This window comes from Populus alba, chromosome 10 (assembly GCF_005239225.2).
Source record: "Populus alba chromosome 10, ASM523922v2, whole genome shotgun sequence".
Classification (NCBI taxonomy): domain Eukaryota; kingdom Viridiplantae; phylum Streptophyta; class Magnoliopsida; order Malpighiales; family Salicaceae; genus Populus; species Populus alba.
Genome location: NC_133293.1, coordinates 12,054,763 through 12,076,773, shown reverse-complemented (window position 1 = coordinate 12,076,773; position 22,011 = coordinate 12,054,763). Strand labels below are relative to the sequence as shown.

The 22,011-nt window shown below is 35.0% G+C and overlaps 2 protein-coding genes across 2 annotated transcripts; both read left to right on the top strand.

Annotated features, from left to right (window-relative positions):
• The first annotated feature begins 3,248 nt into the window (after positions 1-3,248).
• Positions 3,249-8,699, top strand: LOC118046444 (microtubule-associated protein 70-2). Its single transcript, XM_035055347.2, has 11 exons — positions 3,249-3,686; positions 3,787-3,872; positions 4,886-4,951; positions 5,039-5,209; positions 5,314-5,484; positions 5,597-5,752; positions 5,835-5,981; positions 6,104-6,175; positions 6,275-6,805; positions 6,892-7,079; positions 8,171-8,699. The coding sequence occupies exons 1-11, from the start codon at positions 3,452-3,454 to the stop codon at positions 8,208-8,210; spliced, it is 1,863 nt and encodes a 620-aa protein (XP_034911238.1). The 5' UTR covers positions 3,249-3,451; the 3' UTR covers positions 8,211-8,699.
• A 1,498-nt stretch (positions 8,700-10,197) lies between these two features.
• LOC118046445 (phragmoplastin DRP1C) lies at positions 10,198-21,280 on the top strand. Its single transcript, XM_035055348.2, has 16 exons — positions 10,198-10,615; positions 10,713-10,776; positions 10,926-11,030; positions 11,135-11,236; positions 12,218-12,268; positions 12,390-12,451; positions 13,837-13,927; positions 14,047-14,111; positions 14,209-14,403; positions 14,560-14,679; positions 14,776-14,846; positions 15,069-15,294; positions 15,838-15,888; positions 16,979-17,219; positions 17,546-17,685; positions 20,894-21,280. Exons 1-16 carry the CDS (start codon positions 10,484-10,486, stop codon positions 21,017-21,019), a joined length of 1,842 nt encoding a protein of 613 aa, XP_034911239.1. The 5' UTR covers positions 10,198-10,483; the 3' UTR covers positions 21,020-21,280.
• Positions 21,281-22,011: the final 731 nt, after the last annotated feature.

Genomic DNA, 22,011 nt, shown 5'->3' with positions numbered 1-22,011 from the left:
TAATTAGTCCTACGGCCGCCCGAGCTTAAACAACTATCTTCCTTTTCCCTTTTTAAATCGCATTTCGCGTCTGTTTGATTGTGCGAATTTTTCAGGAAAGTATTACTTTGTGTTTGTTCATCCATGGAAAATCTTAAATTTATTTAGCACGAATGATCATCCTGCCTTGTTATTGTTGCAGTAGATTGATGTTCGTTTCGTGGCCAATGAACTCGCAACTCGAGTGTTAATTGAGAGGAAAAAAAAAAAACGCATGGCGTTTTGTTTGTGAAATTTTTATTTTATGCTATATTGGATTTATTTTTTTCACATTTGGCTCATGTTTGATTTTTTTGAAAAACCATATTTTTTATTGCTTAAAAATAAATTAAAAAAACCAAAGACCTAATTTGATGTCAAGAAATAATTAAGTTTTTATTTTCCCAAGAAAACAGAGAAGAGATCATGCATAGAGGTAGATAGAAGAAGAGAGGAGAAAAAAGAATAATGAGTTACTACAGCCATGCCATACATTATCAACCCCCACACACGATGTCTCTTAAAAAAGACCCCGTCAATATGATTTCAACAACATCAATGAAAAACACCATTAGAGCTTAGAGGAAGCCACATACGTTTCTTAAGCATGCTGATGAGGAATTTTAAGTTTTTTTCCTAGGGAAGCAAGGAAGGGATCATGCATGGAGGTTGATGAAAAGTGAGGGTGGGGGGGGGGGTAAGAGGTTGCCGGAGCCATGTTATGACTTCTCTTTAAAACAACCCTGCTGAGATGATTAACAGCGTCAAGGAAAGGCACCGTCAAAACTTATAGGAAGCCACACATTTCTCAAACATGATAGATTTCCTCACATGTTATCGTGGGAATTGCATGTGCAATTTGTTCCTTATTACTTGATAACTTTTTAATTTAATCCCAAATCTATCACATGTGGGCCCAACCACGAAGAATAACAGGAGAGGGAAAATAAAACAACAGATTGCCTAATCGAACTAATTTACTGTGCTGTGCTCATGCCCTCATGAATTTTACAGATTGACCAAGATTAATCCAATAAAACATATCTTTTTATTTAACACCCATGTTTTTTTTTATTCCTTGACAATTCATTATTTCACATCTGATTCTATTTGGGTCAGGCATGAATTAAAATGTTAACGACTTTAAAATTCAAGAGCCATGTAGGGTTTTGAGGGGGGGGGGGTGGTGGTTATATCACTTTTGAGCTCACTTTATCAAAAAGGCCACGTCGAGCAAGGTCCAACAGAATTGAATTTAGAATCCAAGTAATTGAACAGAGCCTATCAATAAAAAAGCAAATGAGCCATGATAAGAAGTTATCATGTTTTGATTCAATTTTTTTAAATAAAAAATGTTATATAATTAAATAAATATATTAAATAGCATGACATCACACATTATCGTATTTATTTGTCTATATATATCTCTTAATATTTTGATTCATTTTTTTTATTATTAACAATCTTTTTATCACTCGTTAGTATATATGATAATTGATCAATTTTTTTCACCGGGGAATCATTGTTTATATATTTTTTAAAAACGTTATATGATTGCTAAAGAAAATTAACAAATAATCTCAAAATACCATGTTCATGTTTTGTACGATTGAAAACTAGAAATATAAATAAAAATGATAAAATCATGTTCAAGATATATTTTAAAAACTTAATAATAAAAAAAACAACTTTAATTGAATTTCCATGAATAATTTACTATTAATATTATTATTTTTAAAACAATGATTAAAATTTAAATAAAAATTTATAATAGTATTGAGAATTTATAAATAAATTTAATAAATATTATTGAAGTGCGAGAGAAAAAGAAAAAAAAAGAGCAAAGAGAAAAACCAAACATATGATCCGTCATTAAGAGCTTGTTTGAAAGTGTTGTTATAGTTGTTTTTAAAATATTTTTCACTTGGAATTGTATTAAAATAATATATATATATATATATATATTATTTTTTAATATTAGCACATCAAAATGATATAAAAATATATTAATTTGAAACAAATAAAAAAATAAAAATATTTTAAAAATATAAAAATAAATAAATAGTTCACCCCATATTTGCTAACGCCCATATTGTTTAAATTCATTGGAAACTTTTAATATATCTGGTAATGTAATATATCGTTACATGATATTTTTAAAATATACTTTTTAATTGAAAATGTATTATAATATTTTTTAGTTATTTTTTATATTAACTAATTAAAATAATTGAAAAAAATAATTTAATAAATTTTAAGAAACGCATACAAAAATATTATTCTAATACCATTTTTAAAATAATAAACAATTTTAAAAATAGAATGATCATACATTTATTAAGTGCTAATCATTTTCAATTTGAATGCCAAAATCTAGCGAAAGCCTAGCCAGGCAAGGCAAGACAAATGCTCCAGCGAGAGCAGAATTTACTAAAACGCGCTGTCGTGCGCATTACGCACCCCATTTCTCTTTGCCTAGATTCCCGTCTTCAGGGAATTAGTGTGCGCAATACGCATCCCGCTTCTCACAAAACAAAATCTGCCAAACGTAACTAAACAAAACCAAACGAAGAAGCAAAAAAACTAATTAATAAGTAAAAAAACCCCTCATATTCCCAATCATGTATATTTTATTTTCTACATTGAGTCCACATTCTATCAGTTTTCTCAACTAAGTCCCTAATCTATACACATCCCACCAATCAAATCCTCGTGTCTAAACAATTGGAGACCGCGCAAAACAACACATGCGATAGGTTTAAAACTGAACCCAATTTCCTCCCTCTGAGACCCCAAAGTACCTCATTCTCTATCCCATACAACACGTGCAAGATTACACTTGTAATCAAAGTATAAAATTGCTCTAATCGGGCTTTAATTAGCCCTAACCTGTCTTAAATAAAAAAACAATATCTAAGTATTTTTGTGCTTATGATTAGAAAAAAAATATTAGAATTAGTTTAAGAACATTTAAACTGGACATGCATTATTCAACGTCCCAACATCGTCTACAGTTTTATTAATAGAAGGATATGACCGAGGAAATGTATATTTAGAGAGGATCGGACTGATAAGATAAAAAGTCACATAGTTGGAGGACTAATATGAGGTTTTCCATAGTTTACTATCCCATAATACAATGATGAGCAAACAGCAAAGCGTCCCCCTGCTTCTTTTTCTTTAAAGAACAAAACAAAACAAAACAAAACAAAACATTGTCCTTGTTATCACTGTTAATAACAGCATACATATCTACTCGTCGAGATTTAAAACACAGCAATCACTCTCTAGAGAGAGAAAGAAATACATAGATAAAAAAGAGAACTCTCCCCTCTTCCTTCTCTCTCTAAAGAAAACCTACACTTCTCTCCTAACATCTCTGCTGCATTTGGATGTGAGCAGGGGACATAGTTACGAGTATTAGATCGGAGGTATGTCGGAGGTTTCCGGCGAGGGAACGGCTGTCCTTGAGGTTAATGGTGGAGGTGTGGCCACGACGATGACGCCACTTACCGTGTCTGGATCTTTTAAGGAAGGGCCTAAGAGCTCGTCGAGGAGGCGGGCTTCGGTCAGGCCAAGCTTTGATGCCGACAATGAGTTCATGACTTTGCTTCATGGGTCGGATCCGGTTAAGGTGGAACTTAATCGGCTTGAGAATGAAGTTAGAGGTGTGAATGTGGTTCGATCTACTGCCTTTTGAGCTGGATTAAATTAATTCTGATATTTACTTATTTTTTATGGTTTTTTTTTTTGCTGTTTTTGGTGTAGACAAGGACAGAGAGTTGGGAGACGCACAAGCGGAGATCAAGGCGTTGAGGTTATCAGAGAGACTTAGAGAGAAGGCTGTTGAAGAGGTCATTTATCACTCGCTCTCCGTGTTTTGCTGTGTTATTTTAATTTTTTGGTTTCAATTTTGAAAATTTATTTTCGAAGGACTAGTTTTGATGATGATATTAATCTGGTTGTTACTGTCATTGCAAGTGTTGCCTTATTTGATTTTAAATTTGATTTATGTTTGATTATGCTATTATTTTCTTGATGCAAATGTTAACTTTGAAGTCGATGGAAGATGACATTTTTTACCCATAAGATCTAGTTTATGAGTTTTTTAGCTAGTGGAAAATGTTGATCCTGATAGCTGTTTGTCAAATAAAGTTTTCTTTATTCAGTTCTGACAACAAATTTCATATTTGCTTGGTCATCTGATAATGCTGTTAAGCTATATCGATTAAGGAAGTTGCATTGGTATTGATTGTTATTGGAGGCGATTCTGTTGTCTGTTTTTACCCTTTCCCTTTCCTTTCCCTTTTTTACTTTCATAAAGCAATTCCATATGTTATGCTACTTTTAATGCTAAAGGAAGAGCTAGAAATTGTTTTTAAGTGTTAAAGTTCATGTTCTGCCCTTTTAATTTCATTAACTCCTTTCTGTTTATATCTTGAATCGATGCCAACGAAGTTACTGAGTAGTTTATCATCAAATTTTGATTTTTTTCAAATTATGCCCCCCTCCAATAAATTTTGGTATTTTTCCAGCATTGATGTCTATTGTTTTTCACTGCTAGATTTCCACATTCATCTTTAAAACTTTTTCTTAATTGGGGTTGGAATGGACTCGAATACACCCTCTTGTGCTTGATATGGATACTATCATGTTTGAGGTTTTGAGTTTTCACAAAGGTCCTTTAGTGCTGTCTATTGTATATAATCATCTGATGTGCAATTTTATTCTTGTGGGATTTTCTTCTACCTGGATTTGGGCATAAATTTTCTTTCTTCATGAATTTTTTTCTTCTTTCAATGATTTGGAAGCAGTATGTGTTCCAATTGATCCTGATTTTGTTTTCTGGGGTTCTTTTGTGCCTTAGCTCACTGATGAACTCTCGAAGGTGGAGGAGAAGCTCAAGTTAACGGAATCACTTCTAGAAAGCAAAGTATTGCCTGGGACCTCTTTCAATTCCTCCATTATTTTTTATTTTTCACAGTGCTATATATGTATTTAAAATTAAAATTGTTTGCAGAATCTAGAAATCAAGAAAATCAATGATGAGAAGAAGGCCTCCATGGCAGCCCAGTTTGCTGCTGAAGCCACTCTTCGAAGAGTTCATGCTGCTCAGAAGGATGATGACATGCCTCCAATTGAAGCCATTCTTGCACCTTTGGAAGCTGAGCTTAAGCTGGCTCGCCAAGAGGTATGCTTTTCTTGAGTGTAGCTGTGATTCTATGCCAACAAGGGCACATGTTGGTTGATTTAGGATTTTTCTTTTGACCACTGTGTTCTGCTGGTCTTTTAAAGATTGCAAAGCTTCAAGATGATAACAAAGCATTGGATCGTCTAACTAAATCTAAAGAAGCAGCTTTAATTGAGGCTGAAAGGACAGTTCAAGTTGCCTTGGCCAAGGCCTCCATGGTGGATGATCTCCAAAACAAGAACCAGGAGTTAATGAAGCAGATAGAAATTTGTCAGGTATGGCAAGCTTGTGTGGTGCTGTTCATTCCTCTTTTACAAATATGTTGGATGTGATATTTGATATTTTAGTGTGTACAATGTATGATCTATATACTGTTTGTGATTGCAGGAAGAGAACAAAATATTGGACAAAATGCATAGACAAAAGGTTGCAGAGGTTGAAAAACTTACCCAGACTGTAAGGGAACTGGAAGAGGCTGTTCTTGCTGGTGGTGCAGCAGCAAATGCTGTTAGGGATTACCAGCGGAAAGTGCAGGAGATGAATGTAATGTTCATTACATATTTTGCTGGACATCATACTTACAAAGCTGCCATAAATATGATCTGCTTGTTGTTCTATTTTGCAGGAGGAAAGAAAAACTCTTGACCGGGAATTGGCCCGTGCAAAGGTAACAGCAAACAGAGTGGCCACAGTTGTAGCAAATGAGTGGAAAGATGCTAATGACAAAGTGATGCCTGTAAAACAATGGCTTGATGAGCGAAGATTTTTGCAGGTTACTGTTGAACTTAGTTTTGTTTCCTTCTGTTGTTTGATCTCTGTTTTGAATTTTCTTCATTTTATTAAAATACCTTGTACTTTTCAATCCTCACCAATGTTGATACACCGTTGTTATAGGGGGAAATGCAGCAACTTCGTGACAAGCTTGCTATAACTGAGCGGGCTGCAAAGTCTGAAGCACAGTTGAAAGTGAGGATCTGGTTTTTCCAGTTGAGGCCTTTTGGTTTTTTTGCTTTGTTTTGCCTTTTCTCCTGGTCCAAAAGTAAACTATGCTCTTGCATTTTTCAGGAGAAATATCAGTTGCGTCTCAAAGTGCTTGAAGAGAGCTTAAGAGGGTCTTCAAGCAGCAATCGCAGTGCACCAGAGGGAAGGTGTATAAGCAATGGGCCGCCTCGTCGTCAATCCTTAGGTGGAGCTGATAACATTTCAAAATTGACATCCAATGGCTTTTTGTCCAAGAGAACCTCTCAGTCAAGATCTTTGTCCTCTAGCACCAGTTCAGTGCTGAAGCATGCTAAAGGAACATCAAAATCATTTGATGGAGGCACAAGATCATTGGACAGGAGTAGTAAATTGCTCTTAAATGGAGCTGGACAAAACCATTCATTCAACCAACCTTGTGACGGAACCAAGGAGACCGAGACACCTAATTTGTGGAAAGGGAACTCGGATGAAAAGCCCACTGAGTTCCCACCGGCAGATACAGAGGACAGTGTTCCTGGGATACTGTATGATATGTTGCAAAAAGAGGTCGTAGTTTTGAGGAAAGCTGGTCATGAAAAAGATCAAAGCCTAAAGGACAAGGATGATGCAATCGAGGTTGATATTTTTCTCTTGTCTGTGTTATTGTCCTGTTGTTTAAACATCTGTTTAATTATTATTTTTTGCAATTGTTGATTTTACAGATGTTAGCTAAGAAAGTAGATACATTAACTAAAGCAATGGAAGTTGAGGCAAAAAAGATGAGAAGAGAAGTAGCTGCAATGGAGAAGGAGGTTGCTGCCATGCGTGTAGAGAAAGAACATGAGAATAGGGCAAAGCGGTTTACTAATTTGAAAGGGCCTGTGAGTGCTGCTCAGATGCTTCCTGGGAGGTACATACTTTAGAAACTTATCTCTGTTCTTTCACTCTAATAATTCACGTGTTTAACTAAACTAATATATTGTAACGTGAACACCATTGGTTGGTGTGTAATTATCTTTCATTGACCAAGGAGATCAAACCATGTCTTTTGAAAGTTTATTTTCAAATTTCTGGTTCATGTCAATTTCTTGTTTTACTGACTTTACATCTATAGTGTTTTAATATAGTAGTTAGCTATATTCTGTGTCAATCCATCCTTTTAGTAATGCATACTGGGAAAGAAATTGTCCAAGTGAAAAGAACATGCATGTAGGGATTGAATGGCAAGCAGTGAGCCCTGTAGTTTCTCTGGGCTTGGCTCTTGCTTTAGCAAATATTTAAGATGAGATCTAGTTGAGTGTCTTGAGGAATTAGAGTTTCAACTTTGATTTCTGACAATGGCATGCCTAGTAAACTGAAGAACTGGGCTAAAGTTGAACCAAACCAGGATCCGTGGCTCTTTTTTTGTAGCTTTGCCCCCTCCCTCTCCTCTCTATCCCATACATTACTCGTGATTGTATGCATGTATGCACACATGTAAATGTGCATTGAAGAAGTTAAATAAACATTGCCCTTTGCTGGTCAACAATATCCTGGCCTGCAGTCTATCGTTTGAAGCAACTAAAATGGAGGATGATGAACAATTGAATGAAGAAGATGAGCGTTGCCTGTGTTCTTTATTATTGTTTATCAATTAAATTTACAGGATTAAGTGTCCAAGTAGAGGATCTTGGTTTCAAGTTCCATTAAACGAGGGACCTTTAGATTAGAACTATGAGTTAGATGCTAAAACTGGTTGCTAACATTTTGTTATCCTCCCTATTAATGGGGTATTTCAATTTGTTTCCTTATTGTATAGGATCATGTAGAACAGAATCTGGCATGATTAAATCTTCTGGCTGTGGCAATACTTGAATTTCTATTCACCTAGAAGATACTTAACTTTATGATTTCAGTTATCTCGTCTGGTTAGTAGCGCTGAAAAAAGTTTGCAATCTAAGAAAAGTGAGCTGTTTAGATAAATATTTATTTGTCTTAGAGAGATCCTCCTATTTTGTGCAGAAGTGTATCACGTAGCGGGTTAACACGCAGCACCCAATGACCAATAATTTGCACCCCCGGAATCAGCAAGGAGTAAATCTGCATAGGCCTTGGTCTTCAGTTCATTTTTATAATTTTCATTTCCCTCAACTGTGATTGATTATAAAGAGATTGTAACTGGCATGCCGATGACCCTGTTCCACTGAAATTGTCAAAGAAACTATTCAGGGAGAGAAAATTACCGTAGGATGAAATCGGTATGCATCTGACATAGACTGTTATTCCTCTGTTTAGAGAGACAAGGAAGATATTGACTTTGGGCTAACCTTTTGTCAGGTTTTTCTTTTGAGTGGACGGTGGTTGTGTGGTTGTATAGGTGTAGTTTATTGGCTTTTCTGTGGTCTACCATTTTGCAGTTTATTATCTGTACTCTGCATCTAGCGTGATTGTTGTCTGTTCATGTTAACATTTTTGTAATCAGATCAAATTCAGATCTTGTGGTTGTGTTATTCATCTATATGGTTATAAATGTAGCACTGATCTTCTTTCATTCTCTGTTTAAATCATCTCAATTGCACCGTCTTGTCATGTTAAACGTTTGCCATTTTCTCCACTATAATAATAATAATACATGACTGTAAAAAATAAAAGCAGGATGTTTTCACGTTTCCAAAGCCTTAGATATTTTTTTTTTAAAATTAACTCATTTTTTGATATTTTATATTATTTTAATGTTGCTAATGTTAAACACATATTTAAAAAAAATATATTAATTTAATATATTTTTAAATAATTTTTTTAAAGCAATGCTTCATAAACATAATAAACAAGATAAAAAAACATATAACCAGTGCTTTGTTGTGATTGAAAAAGGATAAATTGATGTTCTTTTATTTAGTATTTTTCGTGTAGATATTAAAAATAAAAAACTATTTTAATGTATTTTTTTAAATACTCTTGAATTTGAGTAATGAAGATTGTCATTCTTTCAATTTTATAATATCCTTGTTCTATATTTTTTAAAACTTGTAGAAATCTCAAATTTTAACGAATGGATCTTTCCTTTTGAATAAAATATCCAGTCCCTAATCCAAATATTTTGACCTTTATAATGGCAATCACCCTTTTTGTTTTTTTTTATCTTTTTCTGTTTTTAACTCTATTCAAGATAATAACGGTAAAGATATTAACGTTATTCTGCTCATGGAGAGAAGTTTTATCGTGAGGCTTTCAACACGCTTATTTAACGAGGAAATATCACATCTATAATAATAATAATAATAATAATAATAATATAAGATATAATTTTGATATTTGATCAACAAGTAAGAAAATTAATTCAAAACCTGGTCGAAATATAAAATTTGTAATAAATATTCATTTTTATATATAAAAAGGAAACTTTGAAAGGAAAAAAAAATTATTTGAGAATGATCATTATTGTTCATAGTACTATTTAATTATTTTTATACTATAAAAATTAATTTATTATTTTCAATAAATTACATGGCTTAAATGTTTTTCAATTTATTTTTTATTACATTATCAAACATCAAAAAATATTTTTTAAAATTTACTTTTCCAGAATTTACTTTTCCTGAAATTTACTTTTCAAAATAAAACTATTTTTCAACAGACAGCCTAAGTCATCTTCGTCGTAATATATAGTTTTAACTGAGAAAAAATCTAAGTTAAGATTGTCATAGTAAAAATACTTGTCTTAAAAATATTTTCCCAAGAATTTACATGGCAAAGTGCTTTCCATCTACAGGAAGCTACTAGCAGTACGTAAAGATATTGCCACAAAAAAATATTTTATCCCATGTTCATAATTTATAGTATCTCCCAATTTGTATAGTAAAATAAAAGTTGTATTTTTCATCATCGACCCTGTTTTTTCCCATCATTTACCCTCAGGTTTGGCTTAGGATATATAAGTGGATGATTAATGTTAATGTTTACAGCCAAATTTGGGAAAAATGTACACTTTTTTTTTTTTTTACATTGAAAAAAATATATGATATTAAAAGGGAAAGCAGACATGCATGTTGGGTAAGTAAACCTTCCCTCTCTCCAACCGTTTGTTTCTTTATTAAGCATTTTCTCTCCCGGTTTCAGATTCCACGTCCCCATCTATTCTATTCTTCTTGCCGAACTACAAAATCTCCATTTGTTATTCCGCCGATCCAAACACCCCTTTTCACACCTTTCCTGGATCCACAACTCGATCTCTCTCTGTCTCTCTCACACACATTTCTTTTTTTTTACACAAAATCACACGCATTGCATCAGATCTAAAAGATTCATTTTATTTATTCATTTAAGCAATTAAAAATGGCTACAATGGAGAGCTTGATCGGTCTCGTAAACAGAATCCAAAGAGCTTGCACTGTTCTCGGCGATTATGGCGGTGAAGGCATGTCCCTCTGGGAAGCTCTTCCGTCCGTTGCTGTTGTTGGTGGCCAGGTCTTCTTTCTCAACTTTTTTTTTTTGTTTTTTAATTTCTTAATCAGTTTTTTCAGGAGTAATTAATTTTCGTATATTGCCGTGGAAATGTATGTAGAGTTCTGGAAAATCTTCAGTTTTGGAAAGCGTTGTTGGCAGAGATTTCCTTCCTCGTGGATCTGGTAGGCTCTCAATTACCTGACATGATTTGATTTTGCATTTGAATTTCATTTTTTTCTAACAATTTGAAAAAAAACCCGAGGAAATTGAGTATCTAATATTGGCTTAGGATAAGATATTTATCTAATCTTGTTCTGGTTATGTATTGAAGGTATTGTTACAAGGAGGCCACTGGTATTGCAACTTCATAAAATAGATGGCGGGTCTGATTATGCCGAGTTTCTTCATGCGCCCAGGAAGAAGTTTACTGATTTTGGTATGAAAACTAAATCAGTTTTGGCTGAGGATTGCCATCCTCGCTCAGATCGTTGCCGAAAACTTTCTTAACTCAGTTATCTTGTTTATGCTCTATGTTTGTAGCTTCTGTCCGTAAGGAAATCGCAGATGAAACAGATCGCATTACTGGGAAGAGCAAGCAAATCTCTAACGTTCCAATTCATCTCAGTATATATTCTCCAAATGGTCGGTATTTCCCTTGCAACTACATTTTGAATAAAGTTATTTAATTGACCTGCTTAAGCTGTAATTGTGAGAAAAATTCTCTTCCCACAACATTTTTTAAATATCACTTTTCGTACAGTGCCTTATTGTGTTTAAATGTACCTGCATAGGTTTGTTTATTTAAAAAGACTGTTCTACAGAAACCTATGACCTAACTATCTCTAGTTCATCTTAAGACACCATTGAAAGGCCAATGTGAATTGTAGGCATGCCAGTTAAAGAGAAAAATATGGTGCAAGTAACTATTGTTATTGGCACAAGAGTTGGGGCATTTCTAGCAGCTATGATTTGCATCTCCTTTCCAATTTTTGTGCATGATCCTAGCTCCTAACCCCTTGTAGTACTGGTTTGTGATCTTTTGGATACGGGCTGCCCATCCATACCTCTAATGTTTTATATGTCTTCTTTTGGATTTCCTCTCTTCAGGGCAGATGCCATATGTTTTTCATTCAAGGTTCATCATCCTTGCCTGTGCATGTTTTGCATATTGTCACGTGTACTTGTTCTGTAGAACCACTTTCCTGCTACGTAAACCTTTGTCAGTTGAAGGGATCCCTCTAGAATTGACCAAGTTTCAAACTTGTTTCCTTTTCTTGTGATTTTTTTTGGGAGTTCACACAATAAATGCAACCAAGATCCCTCACACAATTTTCATTAGTGACAACCACTCACTCAGTATACATTTGCTGTCTCCCATCTTTCTCTTTCTCTCTCTTGGTTTCTTTATGTTGGGAGGATAAGGCAGGCTAGCTTCTTTGGGAAACAATGATTGTTCAAGCATTTATTCTGATTTTGTTCTTGTTCTTGTGAGTATAATAGACACTTAAAAATTTCAATGTTTCCTCATTCTCTTGCGTTCTCATTTTTCATTAACATAGGTTATTTCTGAGCATCTTGAATCCTTCAGATGGATTGACTTAAATTCATGATTTTGTTTGACAGTTGTCAATCTAACCCTCATAGATCTTCCTGGTTTGACAAAGGTGGCTGTAGGTAAGACTGTCTGCTCTTATCTTCTAGTAAAAATTGCACAAATCAATTCTTAAAATTTCTTTTATAACTGCTAAAAATTTTTGTTCATACATGCAATGATGTTTTATTTTGGGTTTTGCAGAGGGCCAGCCAGAGAGTATAGTTGAAGATATTGAAAATATGGTCCGTTCTTATGTGGAGAAGGTGAGAATAATATCTAACTTTTTAGTAGAAAAAAGATACTCCTTCATATGTGCAAGATGCTTAGAGAATAAATAAGAGAATGTGATCGGTGAAGGGATACCTCTTCACATGCATAATATTTTTAGAGATAAAAAAAGGATTTAATCAATTTCAATAAAATCAGTGATGGGAGAAATCCCATCCAGAACTCCACATGGCAATAAAGGATAAGAAGAAAAGAATAGGGATTTTTTGAGTGATCTAGGATGTTCTACCTGTTAGATTGAATCATGTTGATTCAGACATGGTTTCTTTTAAAATAACTTTGTTTAGTTTAGAGTCAAAGGATTTAATGCCCATATTATTCTGAACTAGAATGGATGCCTTTTAATTCTTGTTAGAAATCAATCAGTAAAAGCAAGTTAAATTTTTCTTTCTGTACTGCTAGTTATTTTAGCCATATGCTATGAATTATTTCCAAATGGTTTCTAATAGACTTAAAACCATTAAGCACAAGCCAGTGCAAGAGCAAGCAACGATTGATCTAGGGTTCAACCTCCATCTAATATGTGCATTGTTTTCTTTTGTTACTTTATTCTTGTTCACTCAAAAGTAGTTTGTAAGAGTAGTTTTGGTATTCCGAACCTTAGCCCCGCCATTTCTGTCTCAGCAACGGACCTTTATCAGTTCATCTGCCCAGGTCCTTGCAGAAGGAGACCACTTCTCCAAAATTGAAACTTCTTGTGTCAGTAATAGAGGCCTGGACTGGATTTTGTAATATATTAGCAGGTGGGATTCAGTAAATGGTGGGAAAAGGCTTGTTGTGTAGTGTTGAAAATCTATGAGCAAGAAAGCACAGAGGTGGGGCCTGTGATGTTTAGAAGCGTGTTGGTTGTAGAATAAATTGCAAGTAGAATAAATTGCAAGTTCAACCCGCACGTCCCCCCCATCTTTCATCTCTTCCTCTTCCACCTGTAGAGTTATTCTCACAGCCTATAAGATTTTGGGTTCTTTTTTTTTTTTTTCCCTGTTGCTGAAGGTTTCTTCAAGAAAACTTGGCCTTGCTAAATTTTGAGACAGTGAGGCAAAATGTCTTGTGTACTGGCTGTTAATGTGGAAGATCACGCTATCCTGTAATGTTTTTTAATGTGCATGGATGACATTATTGTTACTATTCTTCAAAGCATGCCTTACTCTTCTTCTTTGCCAATGCCGTTTCTGTTTCTGTTGCTGTTGACATGACATTTTAAAGTAGGAGCGAAAAGCACTATCTCTTCAAGATCCGTTTCTTTCTGTGTTATACATCACTTTTTAATTCAATTGCTCTACATGAAGTTTTGGCATAATCTATTTTGTGATTACATACTCTTTTACTTATCAGCTTATGGAATTCTCTGATTTGGTAGCCCAACAGCATCATATTGGCAATTTCTCCTGCGAATCAAGATATTGCCACTTCAGACGCCATAAAACTAGCAAGAGAAGTTGATCCTTCAGGTAAGACAACTTAGGCTGCAAATGTTTAAGGGTGAAACTCCTCCCTTCTAAAGCTTTCTTTCAAAGGTGGTTAATGGATGGAGAGTGAAATTTTTGTTTGTTGTATCTGGTGTATTTAGGTGAAAGAACCTTTGGTGTGCTGACAAAGCTTGATCTGATGGACAAGGGAACCAATGCTCTGGATGTATGGATTCATTTTTATTAACTACCTTGATTGCTAACCATGAAATTCATTTCCTCAATATATAAATCTGATAGTTCCTCTACATCAATGAATTAAGGTTCTTGAAGGGCGCTCATATAGGCTACAACATCCCTGGGTTGGAATTGTTAATCGTTCACAAGCTGACATCAACAAGAATGTGGACATGATTGCTGCCCGTCGGAAGGAGAGAGAATATTTTGAAACAAGCCCCGAGTATGGACATTTGTCCAGTAAAATGGGCGCAGAGTATCTTGCAAAACTTTTGTCCAAGGTCTTTTTATCCATATTATCTTCTTACAATGTCCCCTACTTTATAACAAATGTCGTTCCTTTTGGTGCTTTAACTTTTGAATCCCGTCTTAAACTGATGTTTTCTTCTTTGTAACCCCTTCCTTGTTTTTTTTTTTTGCACGTTTTCTCATATTAGCATTTAGAGACAGTTATCAGACAGCGGATACCAAGTATCATTGCTCTAATAAACAAGACTATTGATGAGCTTAATGCAGAGTTGGACCGCATTGGCAGGCCTATAGCTGTAGACTCAGGGGTGAGAAATCACAAGAACGAGAATTTCTGAATTCTTAGTAAATTAAAGTATTCAATCGTCCAATATTAACTTGCAATTATGTTTCCTTTCATACAGGCTCAGCTGTATACGATTCTAGAATTGTGTCGTGCATTTGACCGTGTATTTAAGGAACACCTTGATGGAGGGTAATTGCAATTTCCTTTCTCGATTCTATTTACTGACAGTTTTCCACATTGAAAAATCTACACAGATTCTTTGTTGATTTTATTTTAATTGTACAGACAATTTGATAAAAGTCAGAATTTTGTGTATGATGTTTTTGATTTGGACATGTTTAATTCTTTTATTCTGAAATTTTAATTTTCCCAGATAATTGCCATATACTTGAGTAACAATTCTTATCTCAGGCGTCCTGGTGGAGATCGAATATATGGTGTTTTTGACCATCAACTACCAGCTGCTTTGAAGAAGCTGCCGTTTGATCGTCATCTCTCTATGAAAAATGTGCAAAAAGTTGTTTCAGAAGCTGATGGTTATCAGCCACATTTAATTGCTCCAGAACAGGGATACAGAAGACTAATTGATGGATCCATAAGCTATTTCAAAGGACCAGCGGAAGCAACTGTGGATGCAGTAATGTTCTTACCTGTGCCAGACCTAATGATTTTGAAATTCTGGTAGAACTATATATGCAATGTATTATTTTGCTTAAAAGTCTCTCCATAACATGGTTGGAGGAATTCCTACTACCATGGGCAGCAAGAAGTTTTAGTTCCATATAATTTGCCTGACTTATTCTTCAGGCTTGTCTTTTATACGATGCATAAAATCTGGATAATGTGGGAATGATAGATGTCTTATTCGTCTTTATGTAGAAGTCCTTTGGTTGTGCTACGTATGTATACCCTAGGTGATGGATGCTATAGGATATATCTGAATGACGTGGTTTGATTTTTTATAACCAGGGGATTGAGGGGAAATAATCTAGAGATAGCATACTATCATGATTTTGTAATATTGTAACCAACATTGTTTTCATTTCAGAGAAAAAAAGCCTTGGAAACAAATTGATTTGATTTTTTTCATATATATATAATTATGTAGTTCTGGCATTGGATGCATCTTTTTATTCTATTTCTATCAAAATAATATTTTCTGCTATGCTCTCTTCCTTAGGTGCACTTTGTTTTGAAGGAACTTGTTCGGAAGTCAATAGCTCTAACGGAGGTAAGCAGTCTTTATTTGCAAGCAACTTTTTGCATGTAAATCAAATTTGCTCTCTGTCTAGATGAGTACACTGTAATGATTTCATTGTTTATATAACAAAATAGTCTTCTTTTGTTCCTTAACAGTCCTTGATGAAGTCATGTTGTTTAGTTTGAATGCTTCTAGTTTTTTCTCCTTGGCATAGAAGTTTTTGAGCCCAACTCAGTATAGATGCTGTTGCTACAGTAAAAGATAAAATTTTGGAAGAATAATGCTATTTTATCTTAAAAGTGAAGTGACCTCCTATTTATGTCTGCTTTGGAATACAACCAATATTACTGCCAAATCTAGGGACCCATGGAGACAGAACTGCAGAGAAATATTTGTCAAGCCACATAAGTACTCTTGTATGTACTTGCACTCGACAAAGTATGTGTAACATTGGTATTTGATTCACTATGAGATGCTCATGTGACTTTGGAATAGATTTATTAAGAATCCTGTTGAAATTGAAGTGAAATGGAAACCAATCCTCTCTAAAACATATTTGATAGGCTTGTGTTCAATTGATAGATAAGACCTGATTTTGGGTACTTTTAATGCACTGAGGTGAATTTGGTAAGTTTTACCCTGTTGAAGTTCAGCAAATGATGCTTTTACTTGGATGGCCAAAAAGCTTGACCTGCTGCCAGCCAAAAGCAAGCTGCATGTTGCATTGAAGTCAATTCTTCCCAAAATTTAAGCATCTCCCTGATGAATTGAAATGTGAGGGTTGCATTTGAGGGAAGACTTGTCTTTTTGAATTTTAACACAATAGCTGCTACCATAGTTTCGTTTTGAAGATTGGCTTTATACTTTCTGAAGATAGCCTTGCGCGCAATTTGAGGGCAGAAATGCCACTTGTTAATATGGGAGTTGAATGATGACTGCTGAGAACCAGTGATGTGTCCTCATCTGGAGTTAACTGTTATATGCCATCCAACAATTTCCTACTATAAGTGCGTTGTCATGTGGTCGTATGTGAGCTTGAATGTTCAGTCATGGATGAATCTGAGGATGCCAAAAATGAAAAAAAAAATAAAAAATTGATGCTATCTTATGGCCATTGCAGGAACTGAAGCGATTTCCAACCCTTCAATCTGACATTGCTGCTGCTGCAAATGAAGCTTTGGAGAGATTCCGCGATGAAAGCCGAAGAACAGTTCAACGCCTGGTTGACATGGAGTCTAGCTATCTTACTGTGGAATTTTTCCGAAAGCTTCACCTAGAACCAGAGAAGAACACAAACACCAACCCAAATCAACCAGGCCCAAATGCGGATCGTTACAATGACAATCATTTCAGGAGGATTGGTACGGAATTCTCTAATTGTTTTCCCCTTTGTTCCTTTTTCCTCTTTTATTAGGGAAACTGCGAGGCACTTAGTTTAAAGATCTTCATTTTAGCAATCAGTTTAGTGTTATGGATGAGAACTATCTGTATGATTATTCTTTTTTAATTTGTTTATGTTCTTTCTTGTATGCAAAATTTGGAGCTGTATGAATAGTTGTGTTCATATATTACTAGAAGTTCAATTCTGAAATTCTTTCATTTCTCAGAAATTGGGAAGTATGTAATTATCAAATAGTAGGAAAACATGCGGACCCACAATTGCTGATAAATCATAAATTTATTTCAGGATCCAATGTCAGTGCCTATATTGGTATGGTTTGTGATACACTGCGGAACTCTATTCCGAAAGCGGTGGTTTATTGCCAGGTTCGAGAGGCGAAGAGATGTCTTCTAAATAACTTCTATGCTCAAGTTGGGAGGAGGGAGGTAAAGTTATTAAATTTCTTTCCTTAATGTTTATCTATCATATTTTTTTAACATGGGAAGGCCAAAGACTCAGGACTTGAAGATTACTCTAGTTTGAATGAGTAGCTGTGGTTAGTTAGCGGTTGGATAGGGAGTGGGTAATGCAGACGCACTAGAAATTTTGTCAAATTAAAATATTCCATTAGAAGCATTGATGATCTTGACCTCACCTCCTTAGTCACATTGATGCGAGAGCGAAAGTGGGAGTCCTCTCTCACTTCAATAATGCCCAAGGCCAAGCAAGGGGGGAATCGAGACGGGGAGTGGTGTCCCCAATAACCTTGATTGACACTCCTCCAATACCCTCTCATTTGCGCTTTTCCTGAGACGTCAAAGGATAGGTATTATGAGCCATGTAAATAGAGCTCTCTCCAGGCAGGAAATGGGGAGAATTCGCAACCTAGCCACCACTTTAGAGTTTAAAAAAGCTAATCACTTGGCTGGACTCCATTTTCTCAAATTTTGTAGCAAGAAAGCCAGACTGGACTGTCAGTTCAAATGGGAAAACGTGAAATTGATCAAGTTGCTGGTACAGTCGATTCCCAAAATCAATTAATTTTATCTGGCTAATTTTGCAATGTGCTTGTTCTTACACCCTAGGCCACTTGTAGTTTGGTCCATATCTCATAAAAACTTTGAATTTAACCCAGATTTCACACCTTATCACAGTTAATCCTAGATTAAAAAATTCTCCAATTTTTCTCACATATAAACATATTGAAATTCAGGTTTTTATCTCAAAACTCCTTAACTCCTCTAATCCCGTGATCTGGCTAATTCTGTTACACTAGCAAAAATACATTAAGGAATCAAGATTCAGTCATTGATTGATTTCTTGAGTCAAAAAAGTGATTGGTGGAATTTTTTATTCTATTGATATTTCAACTTGCTGCTTGTGTGCATGCATGCATACGTGAGGGTCTTAGTTTAAGCTCGCGATTGATATTGTAACCTTTAGGAAATATGTATAGCGTCATTGAACTTTCCTCTTGGCTATTTTTACCTTGTGCATGAAAAAAAATCTTTTCACAATGGATATGTCGTGAATTATGCTTGATTAGACTGGGTTGAGTTCACCAATTGAAGGTTAGACTAGGGTTGACCTCTGGAATTTTATCGCTGTTCTTAGGTTAACATAACCACCTACTTAGACCGATTGGTTGCCCACAAAAAAATGGGAAGGTGATGATTAAGCACTCCAATTATCCTGTAATTGCAAACTAGAAGCCATTAATGTTAATCTTTATAAAAGATTACGGTATTGTCGGTTTATTCTTGAAGTAAAACTAGAAGGCATAAATATTTACAATAATGGGAACGGCAGACATATGGCTTCGTCAGATTTTGATATAAAAAGAAGACATTACTCTCTCTACTAAAAGAAGGCATAAATATCCACTCTCATTTTATTTTATTTTTGTAAAAACATCTACCCAACAAATTTTTTTCTTCTAATTTTATCCTTCAATATTTTATTGATTTTGAATTAATTATTATATAATTTATTTTGGTTTTTTTTTATAAAGTTATTGCAGTCTCAAATAAACATCTTAGTATTTAGTTGTATCTAATTTTTACAAATGTTTATTTTTGTTATTATATCATTAAATAAAAACTAATTAAAAACTATTTTTTTTAAAATTTAGTGGAGTTTATGATCTTGATCGTGGGTTTTGCGAGTTAAGCTAGAAAGCCGGGGTCGTTTCAATATATATATCATCTTGAAAAACCAAACCATGCTTTTACTGATCTTCCTAGTTGTTTGTGGACCTGACAAATCAATTGGGTTATGTAGAATCAATTTTTATACGAGTTAATTTTAAACTTGGGTTAAACAAGTAGTTAGATAAGGAGGTTTCAAGGTTGACTTACTGGGTTTGATTTTATAACAATGTCAAATCGTGGAGCCCAAGTTGATTTAATATCTCGCAATCCTAATATATAAAAAAATGTTATTTTAAATTTTTTTTATATAGTCAAATCATGTTTTTTAATCAGTTATCCAGGTTGTTTTTGAATCTATCAAGTCAATTGAGTCACTTTCACATGGTTAATTTTAATTGAGGGCCAGGTAAGAAGTAAAGTTGAGAGAATTTAAAATTGACTTGTTAGATCAGATTTAATAACAACGCAAAATAGTTTCTTAGAACTACATATTTTCTTAGGTTAAAAAAAAAAAACTTTGATATAACGTAGAAAGAATACATACATGTCACAAGAACGTAAACATACTATTCAAACAAGCCAAAACAAAGACACTACAAGCATACTAACACTAGCTAGTTGATAAAATATCCATCCCTTTTAATTTAGATGTTTGGACTCTTACCCTCCCCCTCCCCCCTCCCCTTGTTAGCCAAACAACTAACGAAGTGATAGACACTTGAGGGTCTAGCTCAGTGGTCAACTGCAAGGCTTGCCTTGCGACTGTCCCGAGTTCGATCCTCAAGAGTACCAGCCTGTCACCCCCGCGGTGCCTTACCTGCCTACTGGGCTTGCAGGATGTTCAGTGGGCTCGGGGAATAGTCGTGGTGCGCGTAAGCTGGCCCGGACACCCCGGGTTACCAAAAAAAAAAAAAAAACTAACGAAGTGATAGACAATTCATCCCTTCTCCTATATTCCCTCAGTCCATCTTTCTTCCAATCAATCTTCCCTGAAAAAAAACTCCAAGGGATGCTCCGAGCAGAATACCTAAGAGGAGAGTCAAAGTAATGCAACAAAGTGTTAATTTGATAAAATATTTAGTATGTTGAGAGAATACCCAATCCTCTATTATCCAGGATTGTTGGGATTCTTTGTGTTATATAGATAGAGAGAGCCGGAACCAAATTTCTCTAAAAGTCAAAATTTGCTGAAGCGTGGGGGACTTTAGATTGCTTAACCCGTCTTTGGTTGTTGAGAAGTTACGAAGAAAAAAGAAGCTTTAAAAGTTGGTAAGACTCGAACTTAATATCTCATCTCTTTTGTTTTTGCAAAAGTTCCACTGAGCTGCAAGCTCATCAGTTTAGTTCTTTAACATTGCGTTTGCTAGTTGTTTATCTAAAACTTGCAAACCTTGTCAATCATTGTGGAGAGGCATATGGAGCTCTGGGTTGTCAGGTCCTTGTTTTATGTTTAGAGGGAGTAATTAATTCTACAATTGACAACATTGTCTTGGATTCCTCGCAGAAGGAGCGGCTTGGTGCAATGTTGGATGAGGATCCGCAACTCATGGAGAGGAGAACCGCCATAGCTAAAAGGCTCGAGCTATACAAGTCAGCTAGGGACGAGATTGATTCAGTTGCATGGAAATGATAGGTACTCTGGCACGCGCCACGGCTTTCTTCCAGAAACATAGCAGCCTAGATTTTCTACGTCGGCATTCTCATTGTACTGCTCTTTTTGTGTTTGACAAGAATGAAACTCTACTCGTGCACGTTCCAGGCTAGATTAATACGTTGATGATAAAACTGATTCCATATTCTTTTTGTACTTTATAATAACGCGGAGATTGTACACGGTGCTACTGTACGATGGAGTTTTCTCAATGATATCGCCTCATATGGTTGGATTTGCTATTTGTTCTTCAGTATAATATTCATATTCAGTACGAGATTTGACTCGTCAATCCCTTAGGCATTTATCCAATTTCCAATTTTGCTCCTGAAGTCCAGAATTAATCAATCTTATTCTCTTTCTACCCAACATTTCTTAATGTTCCTCCATCTAAAATTATGAACTACAATGAACTAGCAAGGGAACAAAGAAGCCTGTATTGTTATTTTTTTGACATGGGGATCAATGAATTTATAAAGCTCTTCAGCTGTAAAACTCGACAATTGAAAAAATGATAAGCAACCGGATTTACTTTTTCTATTTCCTAGAAAGTTAAGAAAATATTTTTAAAATTGGAAATGTTATATATATATATTTTTTTTTTCATTTTGAGTTTGATCATAACGAGATCAGAAATTGTTTTTCTTTATTTCCTTGTGCTTGCAAGGAAGAGCCTCGATTTTGAAACCTCTCAAGAATAGAGAAAATTAGGGGTGGCAATACAGGCTCATAGGCCTAGTCCAACAAAGTCAAACATGTGTATTGGAGAAACCCTAATCATGTATAGCTTGTTCAGTCAACTTTACTTGAGTTGAACCATGAATCAATGGCACAATCCTATCCATAGCTAATTACAGCCAGTGATCCGAGTATCACAACCTTGGCTGTTTCACTAGAATGCAGTCAATATATTGACTGATTAATGGAGTACCGGGGCTCACAAAACGCAGGAGTTTGGAGCCACAAGGAGG